Source organism: Athene noctua, chromosome 6 (assembly GCF_965140245.1).
Source record: "Athene noctua chromosome 6, bAthNoc1.hap1.1, whole genome shotgun sequence".
In the NCBI taxonomy this organism is placed as follows: domain Eukaryota; kingdom Metazoa; phylum Chordata; class Aves; order Strigiformes; family Strigidae; genus Athene; species Athene noctua.
Window position 1 is genome coordinate 35,527,605 of NC_134042.1, and position 23,479 is coordinate 35,551,083.

The following is a 23,479-nucleotide window of genomic DNA, read 5'->3' on the forward strand; positions in this document are numbered from 1 at the left end:
ACCACAAGCCTAGTTAAGAACTAGAAACTGCTCCAAAAATGAAATACTTAAACAGTATGTCTTTATTTAAATTTTATTAGTTCAGAAGGGTACACATTTCAGCAGTTATAATGAAGAAGTTGCACCTAGGCAGTTACAGATCATTAAACATACCACATCCCTTTTGTGTGATGTAGAAAACTAATCAGAGGTCATCATCAAAGAGATATTCTGTGATACCTATGCAGTTAACTGAGGTTGTAAATCCTGCCAACCCTTGTGTTCAGAAGAAGGGAGTGGATTCCTGTTCCAAAGAAGCGCTGCAGGCCCAGCTCAGAATTTGGTAGTGCTAGTCAGACTCTGATTTTCATCCACAATTGTGTCTAGATGTGAACTTTCAAAGACTAGTATGCAGATACAAAGGGAACAATGTTCAAGTGTATGCCTGCAGGCAACCAGTTTGCTTAAAATACACCCACTGCCCAAATACACCACAATCCATTGCCAAAAAACCTCACTTGCCTCATCTAAAATAAATGCCATACTATAAATGTTCTGCTAATCAATTCCAATTAAGAACATAAACAATAACATATAGCTGAAAATAAGCTTTAACTTTAGGTGAATTTTAAATCAAGAATCAGATTTTCTAGCTGGATTGATTGGGATTTTTGTATTTGCTTTGTAGCAGTAGATGCGTCTGGTCTGGGGCTCTGCTTGAAGAGCTTGGAAACCTGCTCAGATGCTGGTTTTGAATCCTAGAGAAACTCCATACAACACTTGCTCTCCCAGAGGAAAAAAGCTCAGCTGATTACACAGGCATCTCTAGTCCACTGCAGTGTGAAAGGAACCACATCTTCTTTAACTCCCTTCCATAACCCATCTTCTTCCTTCTACCTTGAAAAGGAGCTGTAAATTCAGAGGCTGCTATGATTCTGAGCTAACATATGCCTGTCAGTGAGAGCTACCCCATTACAGTGAAAAGGATACAGCCTGGAAGAAAGGTACGTTTTTCCCCACATAGGGCAATGCTCATGGCTAGATACTAGAACTGTGACACAGAAATAACCTGCTCCCTGCAACGTGACACACAGCATGCTCTGCACAGCGAACAGAGGACTACTGCTGCTTTAGGCCTCGCCTGCTACAGCCAAGCACAGTCTTTCAGGATGTTGTAAGACTGAAAATCAAAGCAATCAGCTCAGTCTCTGATCTCTGTAATATCACTTGAATTAGTAATTACATCAGAAGTGTTGGTTCTCAGGAGAGTCATTCACAGATTGACACTGCAAATTTCGTTGATGGGCATTTTGCCATTATGGAAAACCCTTCAGTAAGGGCACTGTCATTCTGTACCATAAAGGTCAGCACTGGCAAAAGACACGTCAAGGAAGCCTTGTGACAAATGGCAAATGCATCCCAATATTATCTTATCCAGTCATCAGCTAGAAATGTCTCAAATGGTAAATGCAATAGAAAAATAACAAATAAATCCTGTTTTAAGTACAGCAGGTCTCTGGTCAACTTGGCTTACCAATGTTCAGCTGCAGCTCTTCACAGATGCATATATTAAGCTTAATTAAAAAACAAATATACAGTTTGGTTTGTTTGAACTACATTTGGTGACATGTCACCAGCCCACGGCCTTTTCCCCCCCTACATCAAACTCTGACTTTAGTATATGTAATACTTCATTTTGTGCAAACAACTCTTCCTACAGGATAAGGATCATTACATTAAATTATCATTAATTTTAATTATCATGCTAACTCAACTCAGAGTATGCTGCCCAGACCTAAAGATATGTTTTATTTCAAACTACAAAGAAGTGTCTCTCTTCTGGACTGTTTTTAGAAGCCATGACATTTATTTAACCCTAATGACAATCAGTATAAAGGAGAAAGCTAAATCACACCACTGAAATGGTAAATACCAAGTTCCCAGCAGTGTTAATCTTTCTCTGATCCCTTCTTCCAAGAGGCTGCTCCTTGCAATCTGATCAAACTTGAAAGCCCACAAGTATGCTTGGAGATTAGCTGATGAAGCAGAAAAGAGGAAAAAGCTCCGGTGGACAGTGAGTGTAAGGGAAGTGTTTCAAATGTGCAAATTTCTTCATGCTCGATTCCCAGGGCTCTTTTTATGAAACATGTTTTGTATTGCTTGAATGACAGTCTGTACTGAATTTCCATAACCCCTCTTTTGTCAACAGTCAAAGCAGCCCAGCACTGACACTGGCCTTAATTCAACACTGAGAAAGCAAAAGAAGATGGAAGAAGACAGGTAGCCAGGGGTCTCATCAGGTCTCTTGCACTGCTTATGTCATGTAAAACACTCAAGTTTTTTACTTGGCTTGCAGCAAATTGAACTGAGAAGGGCTCTAGAGACAAGAATGAGACACCACAATTTTGGAAATGTTGACAGATGAGGATGGGCAAAAAACCCCACTGCTTTAGGTTTTGGCTACTCTGGGGGACACTGGGATCTGATGTCTAAATAGCACCTCTTCTCATTGTTCTTGCTTGCTAGGTTATTCTGCAATGGTGAGACAAACATCACTTTCTGAATGACTAAAAATCAAATGACTAAGCATTAGATCCTGTGCATAACACAGTGCTACTGACTAAGTATGGATCTTGCTGGTATGGAAGGATACATGCATATTGTGTAGTTAACTCAGATTATAGTACAAACCCTGATGACCTGAGCACAGAATCTATGGCTGGGTTTGGAGGCACTTTAATTCAGGGTTAGATCTGCGACCCCACTTTCACTTAAGCTACTTCATAAACTTCTTGTTAAGATGCAAACTGAAACTAACCCTAAAATTTTATTAAACACTGTCATTCCATCAAGGTTTGGGCTACAGTCCTCCCAATCCTTCTATAAATACATTTCCTCATTGACAAAAGTGACTGGAAAAGTTATATGGTGCCCTTGAACTGCACAGCCTTGGGCCACATCCTGTGCAGACAGTGACTGCAGCAACAGGACACACTGGCATGGGGCACAGAAGATGTCTGGTTGGAAGATCTGACGTGTGTACGGTCATAGCGTGTGGCATGGATGTTGCTCAAGTGGCCAGTGTTCACAATAGCATAGGGAAGCAATCCTGATGTCACCAATATACCCATCTTTATAGAAAGAGCTTTCATTAAGAGAACATAAACTGCACTTACTTCTGCTTCCCCAGCTGGTGGGAAAAGTGGCTATTGCCATCAATTCAAGCTAATTCTGGAATGAAATTTAAATATTTTAAACTGGCAAATACTGAGAAGGTCAGAAGTCCTCCACAGTGGGGGCCCTGTCACAACTAAGAGTTAATAAAATGGGAAAGGAGAAAGGCGCACGTTTCACACACTTCACAGACAGTGTTTGTCAAGCTCTGCATCCAGATTTAGCATGTAGGTAAGGCCTCTGCATTCACATATTGGAACATTTTGTTTTTTTCCTAAGAATAAGCACTCTCTAGTGGAATTCATGCTCTAGGCTTCTACACGTGTACAACCTAGAATTAGGTGGCCTTGGGTTCTCTTACAAATAACCTTGTTTGATGCTCGCATCCACTGAACTTGAGCAGATGTTCTCTAATGATGTTTTTCTTCTCACTAGGGTGAGAAGAGGGCTGCATTGTGAGAAGAGCTGCTTCCAGCGCTGGTGACACCTGGAACTGAGGATACACAATCAAAAACTGCTTCACCTGCTCTTCATATGTTAGAATGTTATTTGGTATGGACAGAGAAAACATATTTTTACTTTTTAAAAAAAAAAAAAAATAATCTTTTTTCACTGTTTGTTCTCTTAAAAGCCTAACTGCTATGGTCATGCCCTAACAAGAAAATTCTGACATCTGAGTATCTGTTCTCTTACTACTTTGTAATGACTGGCATTAAGTTCTATCAATTAATTTGTTGAATAACTAGGTTTTAAATCACTTCACAAAAAATCCCAAACTGCTTAAATTTAAATGACTGACGACTTCTGCAATATCCCTTTCAAAAGCCAGTGCAAGAACTAGCAATTTATTCTCATGATTATTAATGCAACCCCGTTACACAGCCTGAATTTCCTATTCTTCTGAAACCGCCTTTTCTCACTCATGTTCCCTGCCTCCTTTTTAAGGGAAAATAGGAATACCTCCTGAAAAGGATTCCTGCTCAATCTTACATTCACAGATCACATAGTCATAATGAAAAAGGGAATGCAGAGGAATGGCAGAACAACAACAGGTCAGAAAACTGAAATTTTTCCACAACATCATTCTACATCAAAAGGCAGTGAACTTGCAGATCTGACCCACAAACGTTTGTTAGAATCAAATCAGCTGTATGGGAGGTGCTGAAGGTAAACCAGGATGCCCTAAGTAATTCCACTCATCTTCCATTTGCCTTTTGTAAAACAACAAAATACCCCTACTGCACCCGGATCAGGGGTAACTCAAAGCAGAGCTATGCACCACAATTCTCACCTCATGTGTAGCACAGAAATGAGACCTGGGACCCGTGAAGAAAATTGCGTACTTTTAAAGTGAACACTGTAACCCTTCTGCTTCTTAAAATCGATACATATTCCTTATTACTCCAGTGCTCTCGCATACCGAAAGCTCTGCGGGGGTCCCAGAAGCGGGCAGGCTGGCCCTTCTGGGAACAGAAGCAGCTGAGCACCAAAACCCCCATCAGCCTTCATGGGAGAGCTGTCTCACTCCTCCAGAGCTGTCTGAGCATTTCTGCCTTGTTCTGTGAACTGTAATTTTCTTCACTCCTGAGCTTTATTTTTAAGGTCTGAATTAGGGTCTACTGAGTTTGGCTGTCAGTAATAGGTCTAACAAGTTGAAGTTCTGCTTGTCTGTTTTTTGTTTGGTTGGGGGTTTTTTCAGAAACAAAATTCACAGCAGTTCCTGGTACAATGATTTTACAATCTTATTTTTCAACCTGGAGCAGCGTGTGCAGGGATACTCAGAGACATGAAGGCGACTGATCGGGCTGAGAGGCTGGTGGACTGAAGTCCATCACTTCACAGAAGAACCCAAGGCAAAACTGGGATTCATGCAGGTAGAGACTGCTCATTTCTGAGAATTAAGACAAAACATTTGCTTCCTAATTAAATCAATCCTGAGAGCTCAGTAAGACTTTCTGGCATACGCTTGCTACTTATACTCGTTCAGAGCTCAGCTGCACCTCACACTCCCATCTTGCTGACTTCACTTCAGTTTGCTCAGTACAAGCTTGCACCTACACTAATTTTTGCATCTGTGCTTTGCTGTACTGATACCTGCAAGTTATATGTTATATCCTAGGAGTTATTGCTCATAACTGCTCACTGTCCAGATAACCCCTGTCTCAACCAATCGTTTTCTTTTCTTTGTTTTTAAGCTCAAATGCACTTGGACTTTTCTGTGACCAGAATATTTCAGTCCAGAAATAGAACTGTGGGGTTTGGGGCTTTTTTAGCCAAAATACCTGGATTCAGGAGACTGACTACAGCACAGGTCTTTCCAGCCTTGAAGAACTCTGCCTCACATACCAACAGTTCATCTATGCTTTTTTCCTTCCCAGTTATAAAATACACCTTACCCCAGTAACTACACAATTACCAGGACTTTCTCACTACTCTGTTTTATAGTCTCAAGCGTTTCTACAAAATGGCTGTGAAATCAAACTATGAAGGACAAGCATTCTATGCTTATGCTCATAGAACAATGACAGACTACTAAAATATTTAACTTAAACCTTTTTAAGGTGTGCGACTGTAAAAGTACAGTACCAACCCTTTGCATTTCATAGCTGACTGAAGAATTAAGAAGGATTCTCCTTAGCCCTGTTCAGATTTGTCTAGATATTGGAGAAATGACAAACTAAGCCATGAAATGACTGAGGTGATGCTATGAAAGCAGGATCTAAATAGGTCTAGGAACTTCCATTCTAAACTGTGTTTTTCTACTCAATTTTGGTTTGCCCTGAGTAAATCCCTTATGAACTGCACGTCAAGACGTTTCTATAATGATCGAGTGAACAAGTATTATTTATGGCAAGATTTATATAACAACCTACACGTGGGAAGCTCAGCAGAGTGTATTTTTAGCATCAGATACTGCAGGCTTCAAAATAATGATGAAACCTGAATGTTTAAAGAAACCAGGTCATAGCTCAGAATTCAGCTTTCACTAAATGCTGTTTCAAAGCATTTCCTCTATATACAGTTACAATTAAAAGCTACATGGACACAGTGGGAGCCTTACTATTTTTCCCTAATATTGTAGGATCATTTGTATTACAGGGCACTGGAAGGCAAATATTTTGAACACTGTGCAAAACACATGATGAGAGGTAGTATCTCCCTCAGAGAAGTTTCAAACCAAACAGGACTGATGAAGGACAGAGGTGTGAAATGAAGAAACAAGGGGGCGGAGAGAATAATACCTACCCATGCACCATCAGAGAGGCTTGGAACAGGATCAAGCCTTTCAAGCCCCAACACAGTAGAGTTCTTCTACAGGTTTATCTTTAACAACTTCAGATCTCTCTGTCCCTTCCTGGCTGACACAATACCCTTGGTCTAACAGAGATAATGATGCTGCAGTTCCTAGGTTAATACTATGAGCCCTACAGCCACTGAAAACACACATCAACACCTCAGTACATGGGGGGGGGGGGCGCGGGGGAGAAATCACACCACCAGAACACAAACAAGAAAGTGTTTTGAAAAAATCAGTTGCTTTTTTAAAGTCAAAAAAGAAGATAAGAGGTTTCAAAGTAAACAAACCTCCCTATGAGTCTGAACAAACATTCACTGTATGTGGATCTACCTTTACAAAAGGAAGAATGAATTTTCCTATAAAAGCTAACCAAGTATGGAAAAGTTATTAAAAGAAATTTTCTTGGACAAAATAATATGAAAAACAAAGACTGTGTGACAGCGCAGAAGGAAAATGGATCAAAACCAGCTGCATATGACAAGACACATCAAATTCAATATAAAATGCATTTGTTCTAATCTTTGGTTCCGGGCAGACTTCTACTTTCACTGCAGTTACACAAACACTAATGATCCAATGCAATTCACTAACTTAGATGGTTAAAAATATACCTAAAATTTGGTATATTTCTATTTAGGAGGTAAATTTTGTTTAAGAATTCTTTCCTATTCCTAAACAGAAGGAAAAAAAATAATGTGATTGTAGGATTAGATAGACTGGGTTTTCTTCCTAAAGATAAAACTACTATGACTGGGCTTTTTTCCTAACGATAAAATTCTTGTGGTAAATCAGATATAAATAGGGAAGACAAGACAAGTACTGTCAAATTCAGAGAAGTGTGTGCATGTCTAGATGTGAATCTCATCCAGTAAATACCTATTATGCTTTGAATCCCAGCACTGTCTCAATATGAGCTGGTTTTGTTTGTGCCAATGTTCAGGCTCAAACAAAAGGCCAATGCAGACAGAAATCTGTGTTCTTAAAAGAAGATGGCAATTCTTTTTGTGGGTAAACCTGACTGTGAATCAATTTGGACATAAAATTAGAAGGGATTCTCAACTGTTTAAGTACCTAGGCTCTTGAACCATCTGCCATCTAGAAGAAAGGGATAGGAAGCAGAATGAAGCCCCCTTCGGCTGTGGATGTTGTCTGCCCAGACTATAGTAAAGTCTTTGACACCATTTCCCACAGCATTCTCCTGGAGAAACTGGCTGCTCAGGGCTCAGACAGGTATATTCTTTGCTGGGTAAAAAGCTGGCTGGATGGCTGGGCCCAAAGAGTGGTGGTGAATGGAGTTAAATGCAGTTGATGGCCAGACACCAGTGGTGTTCCCCAGCTCAGTATCAGGGCCAGTTCTGTTTACGATCTTTATCAATGATCTGGATGAGGGGATTGAGTGCACCCTCAGTAAATCTGCAGATGAGACCAAAGTGGACAGGAGTGTTGATCTGCTCGAGGGTAAGAAGGCTCTACAGAGGGATTGGGACAGGCTGGATCAATTGGCCTGGGCCAACTGTATGAGGTTCAACAAGGCTCAGTGATGGGTCCTGCGCTGGGGTCACAACCACCCCATGCAACACTAGAGGCTTGGGGAAGAGTGCCTGGAAAGCTGCCTGGTGGAACCTGGGGGTGATGGTCAACAGTGGGCTGAACATGAGACAGCAGTGTGCCCAGGTGGCCAAGAAGGCCAATAGCATCTTGGTTTGTGTCAGGAATGGTGTGGCCAGCAGGACTAGGGAACTGGTTGTCCCCCTGTACTCGTCACTGGTGAGGCTGCACCTCAAATACTGTGTTGACTTTTGGGCCCCTCACTACAAGACAGACATTGAGGTTCTGAGTGCGTCCATAGAAGGGCAACAAAACTGGTGAAGGGTCTAGAGCACAGGTCTTATGCAGAGTGGCTGAGGGAAATGGGGTTCTTTAGCCTGGAGAAAAGGATGCTCAGGGGAGACCTTGTCACTCTCTACAACTACCTGAAAGGAGGTTGTAGCGAGGTGGGTGTCAGTCTCTTTTCCCAGGTAACAAGTGATAGGACAAGAGGAAATGGTTTCAAGTTGCACCAGAGGAGGTTTAGATTGAATATTAGTAAAAATGTCTTTACTGAAAGGGTTATCAAGCATTGGACCAGGCTGCCCAGGGAAGTAGTTGAGTTACCATCCCTGGAAGTATGCAAAAGATGTGTAGATGTGGCACTTAGGGACATGGTTTAGTGGTAGACCTGGCACTGTCTGGTTTACAGTTGGACTCAATGATCTTAAGGGTCTTCCCCAACCTAATGTTCGAATAAAGTGAGGAGAAGGGAGAAAACCTGACTGCTCTTCCCACAGGCTCACCCTACGTTTCTGGGTTTTTGGAATGGGCTGGACAATGAAGTGCCTACAACAGGCAGGCTGGAACTTGATATGCCTTGCTATGTTGTGTATGGTGATAAGCCTGGATACTGAACTAACACAGAAAGTCCAATTTCCTTCTAGGAAGAACAAAATGGAGCGTTTGGGCTGTGTAACCATTCTGTCTGTCTTGCTCTCTATTTCTCTTCTGGGGGAGGGAGGCAGTCTCACAAGCACGTACGTACCACTTTGCTGAAGCTGTTTCAGCTACTCCCTATCTTTTCCCTCAGCAAGATCTTAGGTGGTTACTACTGCTGCACCTGGTGCATGAAGCCAGTCCCAGGCAGACAAACCTCAAACCAACCACATAAGGTCCTCCACCCATGCCTGCCTCCAGAGAGCAACGTATGGCTGTGTCTGGCGCAGGTACCACTATCGTTTCAGCTACTCAGTTACATAAACGATTTTAAAAGCTTCTCTTAACCACTTAAATGATGTCACTGGCTACAAATCTTCAGCCCGTTTCACAAAGAATTTGTTCTAATTCACAGCAGTGTCTCTGAAAATAATCACTCCCTGGAGTAAAGCAAGAGGAAGCGGCAAAGCGTTGCATGATCTTAGCTCAGGACAGGTGTGCACTTGCAAAGAGCTGCATCCACAGCGCAGTTCTTGCCAGAGGTGTAATTACCATCTGGAATGGTAACCCTGCCCCAACACCTGCACGGATGTAGTTATACAGAGTATAAAGGTGCTTTCTTCTGGTAGAGTTCATCCCTCCTCCCACGCAGGAAGTTGTGTAAGAGCATCCACATTAGAGCTGTCATACCCTGGAAGGAATGAAAAGCAACACACCTAATGCAGGCAAGCCCTCAGACCCTCCTAAATGAGACTCTCCTATAACTCCAGGTCCCCATCAGTGTGAGCACAGTTTATGTTTTACTTTTGCATATAACTACTTTACAGCTATAGCAAGTCCTTAATGTTAAATTCAAAACAAATGGACAAGCCAAATGACCTGCAACAGGGCTCACACTTTCGTCATAGGTGTGAAGTAAGACGCTTTTCAATGAAGCAAAGCTCCTTTAGTCTCACCTCATATAGGTGTCCAAAAGAACAAGTCACCTTTCTCCCAGGGACTCTTGTGCCACCAAACTAGGGAGTAAGAGTTGGAGAGGAAGGAGAGGAAAAGAGGAGACATTTTTCTCTCTTTTCTTCTTCTTCTCTCCATTCTGAAATCTCAAAAATGCTCACTTTCTCTACCACACCTTTTGGGTTCATTATAACTGATCATTTCTTCACTGAAAATAAAATTGAGATTTTCTGATCTCTTCTAACATTTTTTTTCTTTTTTTTCAAAATACCGAAAAAGAAAAGCAATGACCATCAGCTCTAGTACTTAGGACATTTACTTCCCCACAGCACCTTGAGGGGAAGCATCATGCTTACAGAATTGCCTGCATTTCATACACAGCTCATAAAATGGGAAAGCATACAAACATTGTGGAGGGTGTTGAAAGACACAACACTCAGAATCACTACAAAACCTAGCAAATGTAGAGGTTCTGCACCCCCCCTAAGCACTTCTGCTACCTAGGTAAGCAGTAAGTAACTAATTGGCAGCACAACAACTGATTAAACTCAAGCGTCAAAATTCGTAACAACTGCAATAAAATGTCAGACTACATTTTACCCCAAAAACTCCTATCAGACTCTGGGTTGCAAAGGGAGCAAAAATCAACCAAACATAAAACCCACTTGCAATCTGGCATACCTGCACAGCACCCAAAAATTAATCTATGAAATGCCTAAGAATTTATGGTAGAATTCATTTCCTTGCAGCAAAATACAAGGAAAGCTCATTCAAACTGGCCAGCTTTCTTGGTGGAAGCACCCCTCCTGAACTGCATGTGCCTTCCTGCCAAAACTAGTATGGTTTTGAAAGTATTTTTTAAATAGGAACTAAAAAACTGTCCCCAATAGCAACAACAGCATCATCAAATTACATAGTACAAGAAATCAGTTGGTGTGATTCTTCTCTCCTCCTAGAAAACCAACACTAATTGCCCAATACTGAAGTAACTGCAGTTTATCTCCTAGCAAATGCTTGTGAGGATTCCCAAATCAGCAGTTAGCATCTGTCCCATTGTGATTCTCTGCCTAATATCTTATGCAAATTATACAATTTATAGCTTTAACGTGTGGTTGCCTAATGCCGCAAGGCAAGAGGAGCCTGCTGATTCTGGAATGCATCACTCAACTGCCTCACCCTTGTGAAGCAAGTGACAAACTCATTCCACAGATTTCTCCACCAGGGAAGAAACACGCTCCTGCTGTGCCACGTCCACATGAACAGGTGCAGGCAGCCCACAGCTACTCTCTCAGCATCCCAAACCAGCAGAATTGAAGACAGCTTCAGCCTGAAAGTCACATAGACAGAGTAATGGGACTGTGTCCAGCTAAAACATGCTGCTTTTTGTATAGGAGCACAGCCAAACAAATTCACTGCACTGACCCCTGAGGCTTTGCCCCGGTGGGAGCCCAGGACTACCTGGAGTGCTTAGCTCTTATGCCAGTACAGGTAAGCATATATGCTACAGGTCTCCCTCTGTGTTAGCTCCACACAGGATATCTATTATTTCAGCATGATTTTGTTAAGCTCCCTGGCTCCAACTGTCAGTAGTTGATAGTTTTCATTCTGACGGAAAATCAACATCAGAAAATACCGGTTTGGAAAGGTTACTAGGTTACCTACCCCAACCTCATTGCATTCTGGCAAGATGAAATGCTCCTAACACCAACACCGGCAGATGTTTGTCTATCTAACCTCTTTCTAAAACCTCAAGTACAGGAGGTTCAAAACTATTCCATTAGTTTGTCCCAGCACTACAGCAGCCTTATGACCAAAAAACCTTATACTTACCCACTTCTCCCCGTGTTCAAACAGCACACTCACAGGCTTCCCAAGTGCTGACTAACCCTCAAAAGTTTCTCCTGGTGAAGCAGGGAAGTTTGGATGGCATTTTGGAGATCAAGAGAAAAAGCAGGGCTGTCATCAAGGCACTGAATCTCAACAACAGAGATCAAAAATGTCCAGTTCCTGGCCCTGAGGCTCTATGCATGGCATTTCTTTGAAAACATCAGGTAATGCAGGTCAAACTGGACTATTAGAAAAAAACAAGTATCCCTGCAAATTTGGCTGAAGTGAAACTCTGCTGGCATTACAGATTCTAAAGTCTTAGAGCCATATTAACCTATGTCTTGCCCACAATGCTTCATGTAGATTAACTGTATTACATACGAACCAGGACTTAGCACAGGATGGGGCTCATATTCAGTGTCCCTACTACTTACCTGGAGAGGCTCTTGTCAACACACTAGCAACTAAGTAAGCTGGAGTGATAGAAAAAGCTCTGTTTTGAGAAAAGAAATTGCTTCAGTGAACGTGAACTTTCCCACATGATCAAGATTTTAGTGGACCTTCAAACGTTAAAAAAATACAAATCAGAAAGGACAAAGCTCTTCCTGAATGTTAACATCTTCCATTGCCTTCACAGCATGTTTAGCATCCCTTTGTCAAAAGGAGGACCTAATTCGAAATATTCATATACCCTTTGTCAGTAGACAGCTGGTGGGTAGATGTCCACAAGACTGACACTTTGCATCTCTGATGATAGATTTCACTGCTAGTTGCTCACTAGGACTCAGAGACAGAGCAAACACCCTCATGATATCGTCAAGCTGATTAAGAAGGACCTGGAATATGAACACTTCTCTTGTGTAGGAATCCTGATGCTGCATCTAAAGTTAACACACTCGATAACAGCTGAGTGCTCATTTCCCTCCTTGCCCGGACAGACACTAAAGAAGCTGGCAGCTGAGCTGCAGCAAGAGGGAGACATGTGAAACACTATCTGTCCTGAAGGCAGGAGGATGAGATGTGAAACACTATCTGTTCAATCATTTTCATGTTTACATGGGAGAAGTTTTGCAGCTGGTCAGTTTTCCTCGCGATTTTGCCAGGCAGCAAGGGAGGAAATGAAATAAAAAGCTTTAAAAGTTGGAAAGTCCCAGTGTGCTAAGGAATGCCCCATCCCAGACAATGCACCGGCATTATCTGGAGGACGACCTCCTTGATTCTCTAGTAGATCCTCCTCGATCCAACAGCTAACAATCAAACTCCAAGGGTGTTCAGTACCATTAAGTCCCTGCCACATATTATGAGTGCCTGCCCCACGGTGACACAGTTCTGTCCCCTCACGCACGCTCACTTGCCTCACTCCACAGGGCCTCGTGTAGATGGAAGAGAGCACTATTGAAGAAAAAACAGTAATAATCACATCATCCAGCCATATTTCTAGAAGAATAACAGCTTTAACATGTCAGGCTGTATTTGAAGTTTCAGTTTAACATGCAGAGTGCTCATAATAATTAATATAAAATCCCAAGGCCTTATTCACAAGACAGTAAAAATGCCAAAACATTCTCATATCAGGTTTAAAAGTTACATAGAACTAGAAAATGCTTTAAATCATCACTGCACTTTCAGGCATTCCTGATTCCTAGGAAAAGAGAAACACACAGAGGAATTATCAAACCAAATGAGACCACCATTCAGCTGATATCATGTCACCTCCATTTCTGCTACTGGTTATGGATTTCAAGTCAGAGGAATGGGAATATATACTTTGCCCAACATACCCCAAGTAATGGAGTTCAGCGTTAATAATTGGAGTTTCTAACACTCACCAGCCAGTACGATATACCCCCAATCATGATGGTTTGTAAACATTTTAAACCTAGCTGTGAATGTCTCCTACTTTTTTCAGTCCATCTGTGATCTTGGTTGGCATTTTAGTGCAACTGCACAGATATTCATTCAGTGTCATACTCTGACATGGTAGGCAAAAGGGGAACATTTCTCCATCTATTCATGTTTTGTTTGCTCAGGTTTTGTTCCACCTCTGCTAGCCCCAGGTTGATCTCACTCTTTGTGTGGCCATCTCTTGGCACTGAGCATATGCCTTTTCTCCAGGTTTCCTTTAATTTCTAATGCGTATTTTTAAATTCAAGAAAGTAGAACTGAAAACAGACTTCGGGGGAAAGAAAGCACTTTATTTCCATAAGTGTATGCTCAGTATCTTCAATGCTATTTTTGGCCACCATAATCTTTTTGTTTGGTTCTGTTGGCATGTTCTCTTTTGACTACTGAGACAGAGGGGGTAGAAGTTTCCAGTGAGCTTACCCACTGTGACGCCAAGGTCTTTCCTGAGCAGTGAGTCAATGTAGAAGTTAACAATGCATGAGCTGTTCATATTATTTCTTTATGGGCCCAAGAGACCGCAATAAACTGGATCTATCATCATGCTGACTCTTCACTGACTTTTGGTAGACCCATCTGATGTTGCTGTCTGTCATTGCCTAAAAAAAACTAAGCGATTTGGACTTATCAGAAAAATTTGCCATCCTGTGTTCATCTGCCTTTTCCAGAGTTATTAATAAATGTCGTGGAAGGGCACTTGTATGGGATGCTTGACCGGCCATATTGAAAGCAGTTTATTTATCTCTCTGTCTTTGGTTTCTGTCTCACACTTTCTGATGCTTCAGTTTACTTAACATCTGCTCTCTAAGGAGTGATTTATTTTTTTTAAAGTTATTTCAATGTCCTGACTTGTGACCAGCTGTCCATTCTCTAGTTGACAACTTTGAAGAACTCTTAACAGGCCAGAAGGCAACTAGACCAACACAGCAGTCCTGTTTGGGGGGCACACAATTTCTACTATTCAGGCTATTTTAACCCAATTTAACAAGCAGCGGTTCACTCTCAGTGTACAGAACTAAACAAATTGCATATTGCCCTACAAATGCCATGAGTTCTGAAACATGCTCCACGTACACCTTACCTGCCAAACAGGGTATGAAAGAATATAACATATGCCTGTAACACTACCACTCTTTCTTCTCAGTGTAGCATCTTCTGTTTTCATGGAGCTAAGCTGTATCCTGCAGAATCAGTTTTGCTTCCTTTACACAAATACACTATAGTGACCTGAACCACAATTACTGACAGTCCAGAAGAGCTGACCATCTCCATACAGCCATACCAGCCTATAGATGCATTTGGATCTATTTCCACCCCATATGCAGCATTTACACATCAGAAAAACAAAAAATCAGCACTTTTAAATCATTACTGTAAGAAGAGTACCCCAAACAAGAAGAAAAGCAAGATGTTAGTGATCCAGTGTATCAAATGATGAAGAAAAGAAATTACCTTGTCTAGGAAGACTATCAAGCAACTGTCCACTGAGGTTTGGTTCAACTCAATCATAAATTATACAAGAAACTCAGACCATCTCAAGTCCCTCTCATCAACCTTTACACTTGCAGACTCTTCCACTCTAACTTCAGAGAGCCACTTGGAAAATTCATGAGACAGAATCAACTACTGACATCAAGGAACATAAAGGCACTAAAGCTTTCATGATTTTCTTTGATGCACTCAGATGTTGTAGCAGTTGCACAAAGCCAGCAGGTAAGTGAAACACGAGCCAATAGTGCTTTTAGACTGGATGTTAGTGGCCCTGCTAAAGTAAAGCATTCTCTTCATGGACCTCTCGGGTACTTGTATCATCAGCTGACCCCATGCCACCCTGATAAAGCCTTAAGGTCCGGTCCAGCTGGACTCTTCATGAAGAGAGATTAGAATCTAACCATGGGTCTCCTATGTTGGCTAGATACTTGAGGAAATGTGAGGGATGCTACTTTTCTTGTCCATGCTAGATACTGTAACACGTCTTAAAATAAACTGCTTCTTCAGGAGGTAAAGTGACATGAACACATCATGCCAGAACTGGAATAATGTACTACCAGCTGAGATTTGGTTTCCAATTCAGAGAAAAGGTCATTTTTTCAAGACTTCTTGACCTCTGATCTTATAACAATATGAGAAGAAACATCAGGGGAAGAGCCACTTGCTGCAAAAACTATTTTCAGTTAAGTTTTACACTGATATTGTGAGCAATTTCTCTTTCATTGCCCCGTCCTTATTTTTTGTAGCACCCAGATATTTGGGAAAAGTATATTCTGTTGATGGATGCCAGGCAAGGAGATGTCTGCTCAAGAGGATCAGAATAACTTGAAACACAACTGTGGTGGAATTTAAAACACCCGGTTTATTCAGTGAAGACTTCCTCATGACAAGAATATCCCTGCTCTTCCTCTCCTAATTCTAGAGAGACAATAATCCTCAATAATTAATCCATGTTCTGTTCTTAAAACCCAAATTGGAGACGTCTTAGCAATGTCCCATGACAATGGAGTGCAGTTCTGGCTTATATCTTTACCCCATAAAAGCAGATTTGATCATTCTTCAGATCCATCCAAATCCCAAACACAAAATTCATAGAAGTCTTGCTTAAATTGCTATAAACTTTTTCACATTTTCAGCTCTATCAAGTACACAAATGCTTTGAAATGATGCATGTAGATGTAAAACAGAAGTTGCCAACACTGGTATACAATGAATAGATAAAAGGTCCAGCCTTGTTTCTTTTTAGATTCATATAAGTGAAGGAGACTGAAAGTGGGATGCAGATTCTCTATATCTGGCCACAAAAGCACACAAAATTTAAAGATTAAACCTCAGTGAACCCAAAAGTAACATCTGAACTTTATGGACAGGCTTATTTTGAAAGCTCAGTTACCATCAAGACTGCTAGGATCAAAGATGAGGATTGTTTGTTGGTTCAAGGAGTTCTAGCTGGCACACTAAGACAAAATTCTAAAAAATGTTTTCTGTGTTATTCTTAGGGCTTTGTGCCTGTTGGACTTCAGAGTCAGCTTGAACAATACCAAGCTGATTTATCTTAGCAGGCCAGAAGCAGCAGGCTAACAGACTGCCACTCCTGACTGGGAGAACAGGGACTGTGCCCATCATTTCCATGGGGCCCTCAGCTCTCCAGTCCCTCCTACCTACACTGGGACAGAGCTGACAGCTCTTAATAATGAAAACCTGGGAAGAGGGAGAAGAGGCAAGAAGGGAAAGGAGACTCTGTTCATATTTTCTGTTTATGAAGTGGCTAACTTTCAGCATTCTTATGTTAGAAAATCCTTTTGTAAACTACCTTAAGAGCAAGCAACAGTAAAAAAGAGGAGATTCCAGGTTCCTTCTTCCGCTTCCCATTTTCTTTTCCTGCTACCTCTCACAAGACAGGATTAATCCTCTGGAAGTAGCTATCTACTTTAAATTTCAAAGTCAGGGCTTGTTTATCCTAACATCAACATGTCCAAGTCCCTTTGTCAACCCCCTCCTAGATGAATGAATGAACCTCCCTGGGTCAAAAGTCTCAGAGTCCTTCCAATCTGACAGATCATGGCCAAGACCTACCAAGCGCTGACAGCCAGGGTACAGAGCACCGCCACATGCAACACTGCTGTGTGCTGACACACTTTGGACAAACTCTTTCCAGTTACAGGGAGTATTAATTCCATCCCAATTACTTCCCTCCATGCATGTACGCTAGTTTTCAGACAGAAATTAAAATGCCATGAGTGAACATGCACCACACTAGAAGAAAGGTAATGAGACATCTGTTTGCATGCGTTCTTGGTAGAAAGAGAGCACACAACCAACAAGGGAGACTTTTGCATCCAAAAACTGGTGTAGTTATTTGCAGTAGTTAACATCAGCCCTTTAACTTAGATGCTTTACTGATATGTCCCTACATAAACAAGTGAGCCTCAGGTGGGTGATTTAGAACCTTTAAATTAAAACCAGATTTTTCCTTTAATTTTAATAGGAGCCTCAAATACAGACAGAGGTGCCTGAATTTGACCCATGTGACTATTCTTCTCTCTCCCCCTGACCAAAACTGCTATGTAAAGTAGGCCACAGAGAGTAGAGGCCACAGTTTCAAAGGTGAATGCCTAGAGCTATATATACACAGCTATTTTCAGGCACTTTTAACTGGGTGGCCTGATTTTGAGAAGTTCTGAGTATGTACCGCTCCAGCAATGTACATGCTCTGTAACTTCCAAAAAATAAAACCTCATTATACTCACTATATCAGAGTATGCATATGTATATCTGGAAAAGAGGTTCCCGTCCAGAAAAATAGGGCATCTAAAGGGAAAAGTACAGGCAGACAAGAATCAAGAGAAGAAAGAGATGCACAGGAGTGGCATGGTGTGCCCAAAGTCATGCAGCAAGACAGAAACAGCACCAAGCAAAAAACCCTGAACCCCAAAACAAATGCCTTACCTATTACATTATGCTGAGCCCCTCTCCTAGTCATGAAAGCTACATGCAACTGTTCATGAAGTATTCTTAAGACAGACAGACAGAATCTGATAAAAAGAAATCCAACAAGAATGCCATGATCTGTTCTGCAATATCCCCCCCAATCAGAAAGGAGCGCACACAGCGGCAACAGCATCTCATGTAATAGTAAACAATCAAATTATTTCGATCACATGCTGGGATGAAAATACCACTGCTAAAGGGTTTTATACTTCTTAGAGTGTCCCAAGAGAATAGTTCCCATACTTCAAAACAGACTGTTAGGAGAGAGAGAAATTCATGAGTTGCAGCTTGGGTCATCCTCTTCTAAGAGAACCCTGTGAAGACTAGTCTGTAAAAATTTTTTATTTGGAGTTAAATTTAAGAATCTAAGAACAAGAACATTTTAAAATCATGGAAAAAAAAGCCACGTTGGAAGTGGTTAAAGAAATGAACTCCAGGGTCTGCAATATCTGAAGTTCAAACATTATCCAAGAAGACTTTAAGTCACTTAAGATGGCAAAGAAAGCCGATAACTAGGTGGAGCACCAAGTACGTAGCGTGTTTACTTAGTTTTGGCTTAAATTCCTTCAGTTTAGATTATTACTTGTAAAATATGTAGGCAAATTTAAAAGCTTTTAATCTTAAAAATATAATGTAAAAAGGTTAATTAGTGCCTAGTCACGGTGGTTATCTATCACCACCTTAAGCATAATTTAGAAAGTCAGATCTTGAATTCAAAGGCTGTAAGGATCACAACTTTTCAACGTGGTACCAGAGAATTTAGCTATTTTTCATGAGGTTAAAGCTTAAAAAAGGCTGACACAGCTCCAATCATACAATACCCTGTTAAAAATGAAATTTCCACTAAAAAAATGCTCCTAATCTTTCACCAACCATTACAGAACCTGATCTAGAGCACTTTGATATCAGAAACAATTCTTCACAGATAAGTAAACAAAGCAATACAGCTGCTGAGAGAACTCAACTGCTATACCAAAAAATGGATTCAGTGATTTATTTCAAGATAGACCTGTCAGCAATGTAGGACACAAGTTGGAAATGCAACCTTTATTTTTCCAAATCTTTTAAAAAAAGACTTAGAAGTGAAGGTTTCAGAATGTCTAGTTCTTTTAGAGCTTGCACTCAAAATAACAGCAAACAGGAAAGAAGAAGTCACAGCCCTGGCCAAACTATTGCTTCCAAAAAAGAATTCATTAAAATCAGTATCTCTTACAGCTTACTTCCCCCCCCCCCCCCCCCCCCCCCGCCCTCGGAAGAGTCCCACCTCCTTCCAAGGGAGATATCACTATTTATACTGAAGAAAATAAGAATCTCTGCAAGTGACCTCAGCCACTGCTAGTTGCATGATAGCACACCAGGTTCAAGGTGCATATACAAAATCCAACTGGATGTGGACCTGAGGAACCTGCTCTAGAGGATCCTGCTTTGAGTAGGGACTTGGACTATATAATCTCAAGAGGTCTTTTTCAACCTCAGTGATTCTGCAAAACTATGAACCTTGTACAAGGACTGAGTGGTTAGAGTGTCAGTCTAGGATGGGGAAATTCCAGGTTCAACCCCATGCTTTCCCTCACACTACACATACAACTCTTGACTAGTTACTAGTTCTCCTCCATCCCAGTTCCTCTAGTAGCCACAGACTGTGGTAGCAGAGACAAGGAGTGTGCCACAAAGTATCTTTCCAACCCATTCTCAGGAGGCTGGATCAAAACACTTATCACTCAAGACACTTGACTCAATAAAGAGCAAGCTACAGGACTTTCAAAAAACGTAACGATATCAGATGCCCAGTTTTAACACTTCAAATAGGGATTCCCTTTTTCAGGAAGTATGGAGAATTCACTGTCAAAAGGACAGGCAAGGCATTAACGTGGACATCTAAAAGATAACTACATTGAAAATTAAGCAGTTTATAGACATGGGGCCCTACTGCTGAAGAATGCAGGCATCTCAGCAACATCTGCCATTTTCAAAGGTGCAGGCAACACAGAAGGAGGAGGATTCAGCACTGTAAAAACTTGAGTCAGCCGAGCATATGGTCATCCTGTCTTTAGCCAAACTGATGCAAATCTTTAGTTATATAGTTCTTACAAGGTCCACAAGGTTAAAATTAAGTGTAAATTATAGATCATAAATAAAGACTACACTTCGTTTAGTTTATAGCCTAATTCAAAGAGAGGCAATGATTACCTGAATCCAAAACCGGTCTGTAAATAAACACTGAAATTTCTTTTGAAAGACTTTCAACAGCAGCAGATTTCTCCTTACATGCCTACTCAACCCTCCAGAGTTTATGGCATTCCTTTGAAAGAGATAATCCTTTGGACTGAACTTAACCCATTACATCAATTTTGTATCCTGTGATAAACTGGGCTCCCTAGTTACAGCTGAAGACTAGGATATTATTTTCTTGGTAGTGACTTCCATTTTCAAATTCTAGAACAAAAAGGATGTGGCTCCTAAGACCATGCTATTCACAGATGTATTACTTCTTGTTTGAGTCTTCTAAGTGCTCATAGCTTTGGGATATGACATGACAGCTGCAAAGTAGAAAACACAATTCAGTAGGTGAAATCAAAGAGGGGGAAAAAACCCAGAACACTGTCTAGAGGGATGTAACTTTTTTTTTTTCACTGCAGATCATTATGTTCAGGAATACAGAGGCTGATCTACTTAGTCCAGTACGAGAGGTTAGCCAATTACTCAGCAATCCTGAGATTTCCCTTCCTAAATACAAAGTTGGCTCAAGGTCTCTGTCATATTTCTGATGATGAGACAGAAATAAGATGAAGCGGGGGGACACAGGGACAGGGGAAACATGGTCCCCTAACACCGCAGCAGCCAGTGAGAACAGGCAAAGCTTTTCCTTACCTCATCCCTCAGCTTTATTAAGAGCTTCTTTACTTTTGCAAACTACTTGCAAAAACTAGATGCTCTCCCAGACATACTGTTCTCATAGAGGTAACAATAACAACACTGATAGGAATTTAAGAAAAAAAAACAAAAACAAAAACACACCACAACTAAATCAAAACTACTGAATCTCTCTGCTGCTTGAAAAAATCCCAACCACTTCCTCAGAGCACAGGTTTCCCTCAGCACCTCTCTCCCACTCACCAACTGCAATAACCATCCAAAACAAAATCTTCTTAAACTAATTGAACATTTTCTCCTAAAGAGATTCCAAAAGACAAGGGAGAGTGCTGCAAATCATTAGTCTTATTTTTACTTAAAGACACTGCTCATGGGGCCAGGCAAGTCAGATGCAAACAGTATGTCTATAAATCCACAATTATAAAAATGCAAATTCATGAGGTTCTTACTGCCCATCAAGATAGTGATAAATCACAGTGGTAATTCCAGTAGTGCCCCATTAGAACATAGTTCAGCAATGCAATTTCCCCCAAGAATAGTCATCTAACACGAAAGTTACTTCAAGAGCTAGTCTACATTTAAACTCAAAAACCAGTAAGTGTTTCAGATTATAACAGTAACAGAAGAAGAAAGGGAATGAAAGACTAACTTAACCCAACAGTTACAATGGTTAAAATGGTAAGATACTATAATTATTCAGGTTGAAAAGGCATGACTTCTAAACATGGAAATGCCACTCAAATTATGTCAATTAACGGCAACACCTACATCAGGTAACTAACTAGCCAACACCAGAAGTGCATTTATGTTCCTCCTAGCAATTACCTTGTGCAATAGGCTTCCGGTGTTTCTCAAAGATCTTAGCTATATTTATAAATTTCTTTCAGTCTTTTCCAAAACCATTTTTTCTTCTTCCATAAATCTCCCCCAAATTCAGGCCTCAGGATTCTTACGACAAGCGGCTAAGTTTGTACAGTCATTTCAATTTACCAGCACAAAATGCACAAAAAGACAATGTTTTCCAGAAGATTTCTGGAAGTGCTCACTATAGTAAATATGTTCCCCATTAAATCCACATCATACTTTTAATTAGATGCAAACCTCCTTTGTGTACATGGAAAAAAAGCAGCACGGGACTCCAGAGCGCAATGCTGTGACACAGGAAAGCTTCACTGTTTGTGCTCCTATGGAGAGACATAATGCAAGCGGCCCAAACCCACTGCTTCAAACCTCACATCCAGCCTCCAGAAGTGAGCTGCTTCTTTCTCTAGTCACAATAAAAGCCTTCAGGGAGAGCAAGTATTGGCCTACCTTGCATGTATGCCTCTATTTGTCGAATTAGCTCGTAAGACTTAGATCGGTCCAGAAGTGTACGAATAGCCGGAAGAGGGTCCAGGATAATGGTTTCTGGATGAGCATCAATATACTCCTGCAAAACAAATACATAGAAAAAAAATGGCATTAGGTTGGCAATGCAGGAAGTCACCAGTCTAGACACTGACATTTGAAACAAACACAAACATGACAGCTAACGCTTTTAGGATGGCAAATCTCTCCTGTGGACTCACCATCTGCAGTGAAACCTGCACTGCAATCGCATCAACTCAGAAGGGAACTAGTGGCAAAGTGCCACAGTAACAGCTGTGAGCAGGGCTGAGAAAAGCAATTAGGAGAAGAAAGATGACACACTGCTATCTCAGGGTCAGCCTTGCATTGAATTACTGTGCATAAACATCGTAACTGTCTGAACTAAGCTCAGAACTACATCTGGGTTCTTTAACGTTGTTATTATTGCTGTCCTCTAGCTGGGCTGAAGACAGTGTTAAGAGCTGGACGATAAGGGCTGGAGTTCTTTTCTGGCAGAACTAAAGAGATTGATGCTTCACTGTATCTTCATTGAGTTTTGAAAGCATCTCTCTTTCTAATTCTCTAAGTTCATACTGTCCTCTCCTGAATGCAAGAACAAAGCAAAGTCCATGTTCTCAGGGATCTTCATCTTTGGAACTCAATTCCCCATTCACTGAGGTCATGACTGCACTACTGCATCTTGGCCATGAACACAGACACAGCTGCCCGGTATTTCCCTTGCAAATCCAACAGAACTTCCTTCTGTTTCTCAGAACAGAAACGGAGTTCCTTCATCATTGCCACAACCTGGCCTCAATAAAGTCAACGGGACAAACAAGCATCCATCTTACCCTATCCAAAACCAGACAAACATTTCCAAAGTTAGTATCTGCTTTTGTTTTATCCAACTTCCCAAAGCCATCTTTATGTTTCCCCTAATTTTTTTAACTCCACTCATGCAAATGCATGATAAATGCTCCTGCAAGTAACGAACTTCCATGAAGTCCTACTTCCCTTAAGTTGGTTACTTCAGAGAACAAAATACACTCCAAAAGACATTTAGGAGTATAATATGGTGGCCTCAGGAGATGCACTTTGCTAGATACCAAGCTGGAGAGAATGGCATCATCTGTTCCCAGCAAGTGATTTTGCTCCAGACACTGAATGAGGAAGCAG

General features: G+C 41.1%; 1 protein-coding gene across 1 annotated transcript in view; it reads right to left on the reverse strand.

Moving 5' to 3' along the window:
• The window catches only part of ITPK1 (inositol-tetrakisphosphate 1-kinase), a 156,806-nt gene that overhangs the window by 41,870 nt on the left and 91,457 nt on the right, over positions 1–23,479 (reverse strand). The window contains exon 5 of the mRNA XM_074908571.1: positions 22,268–22,385. Within this exon, the coding sequence (XP_074764672.1) occupies positions 22,268–22,385 (118 nt within the window). The remainder of the gene's footprint in view (positions 1–22,267; positions 22,386–23,479) is intronic.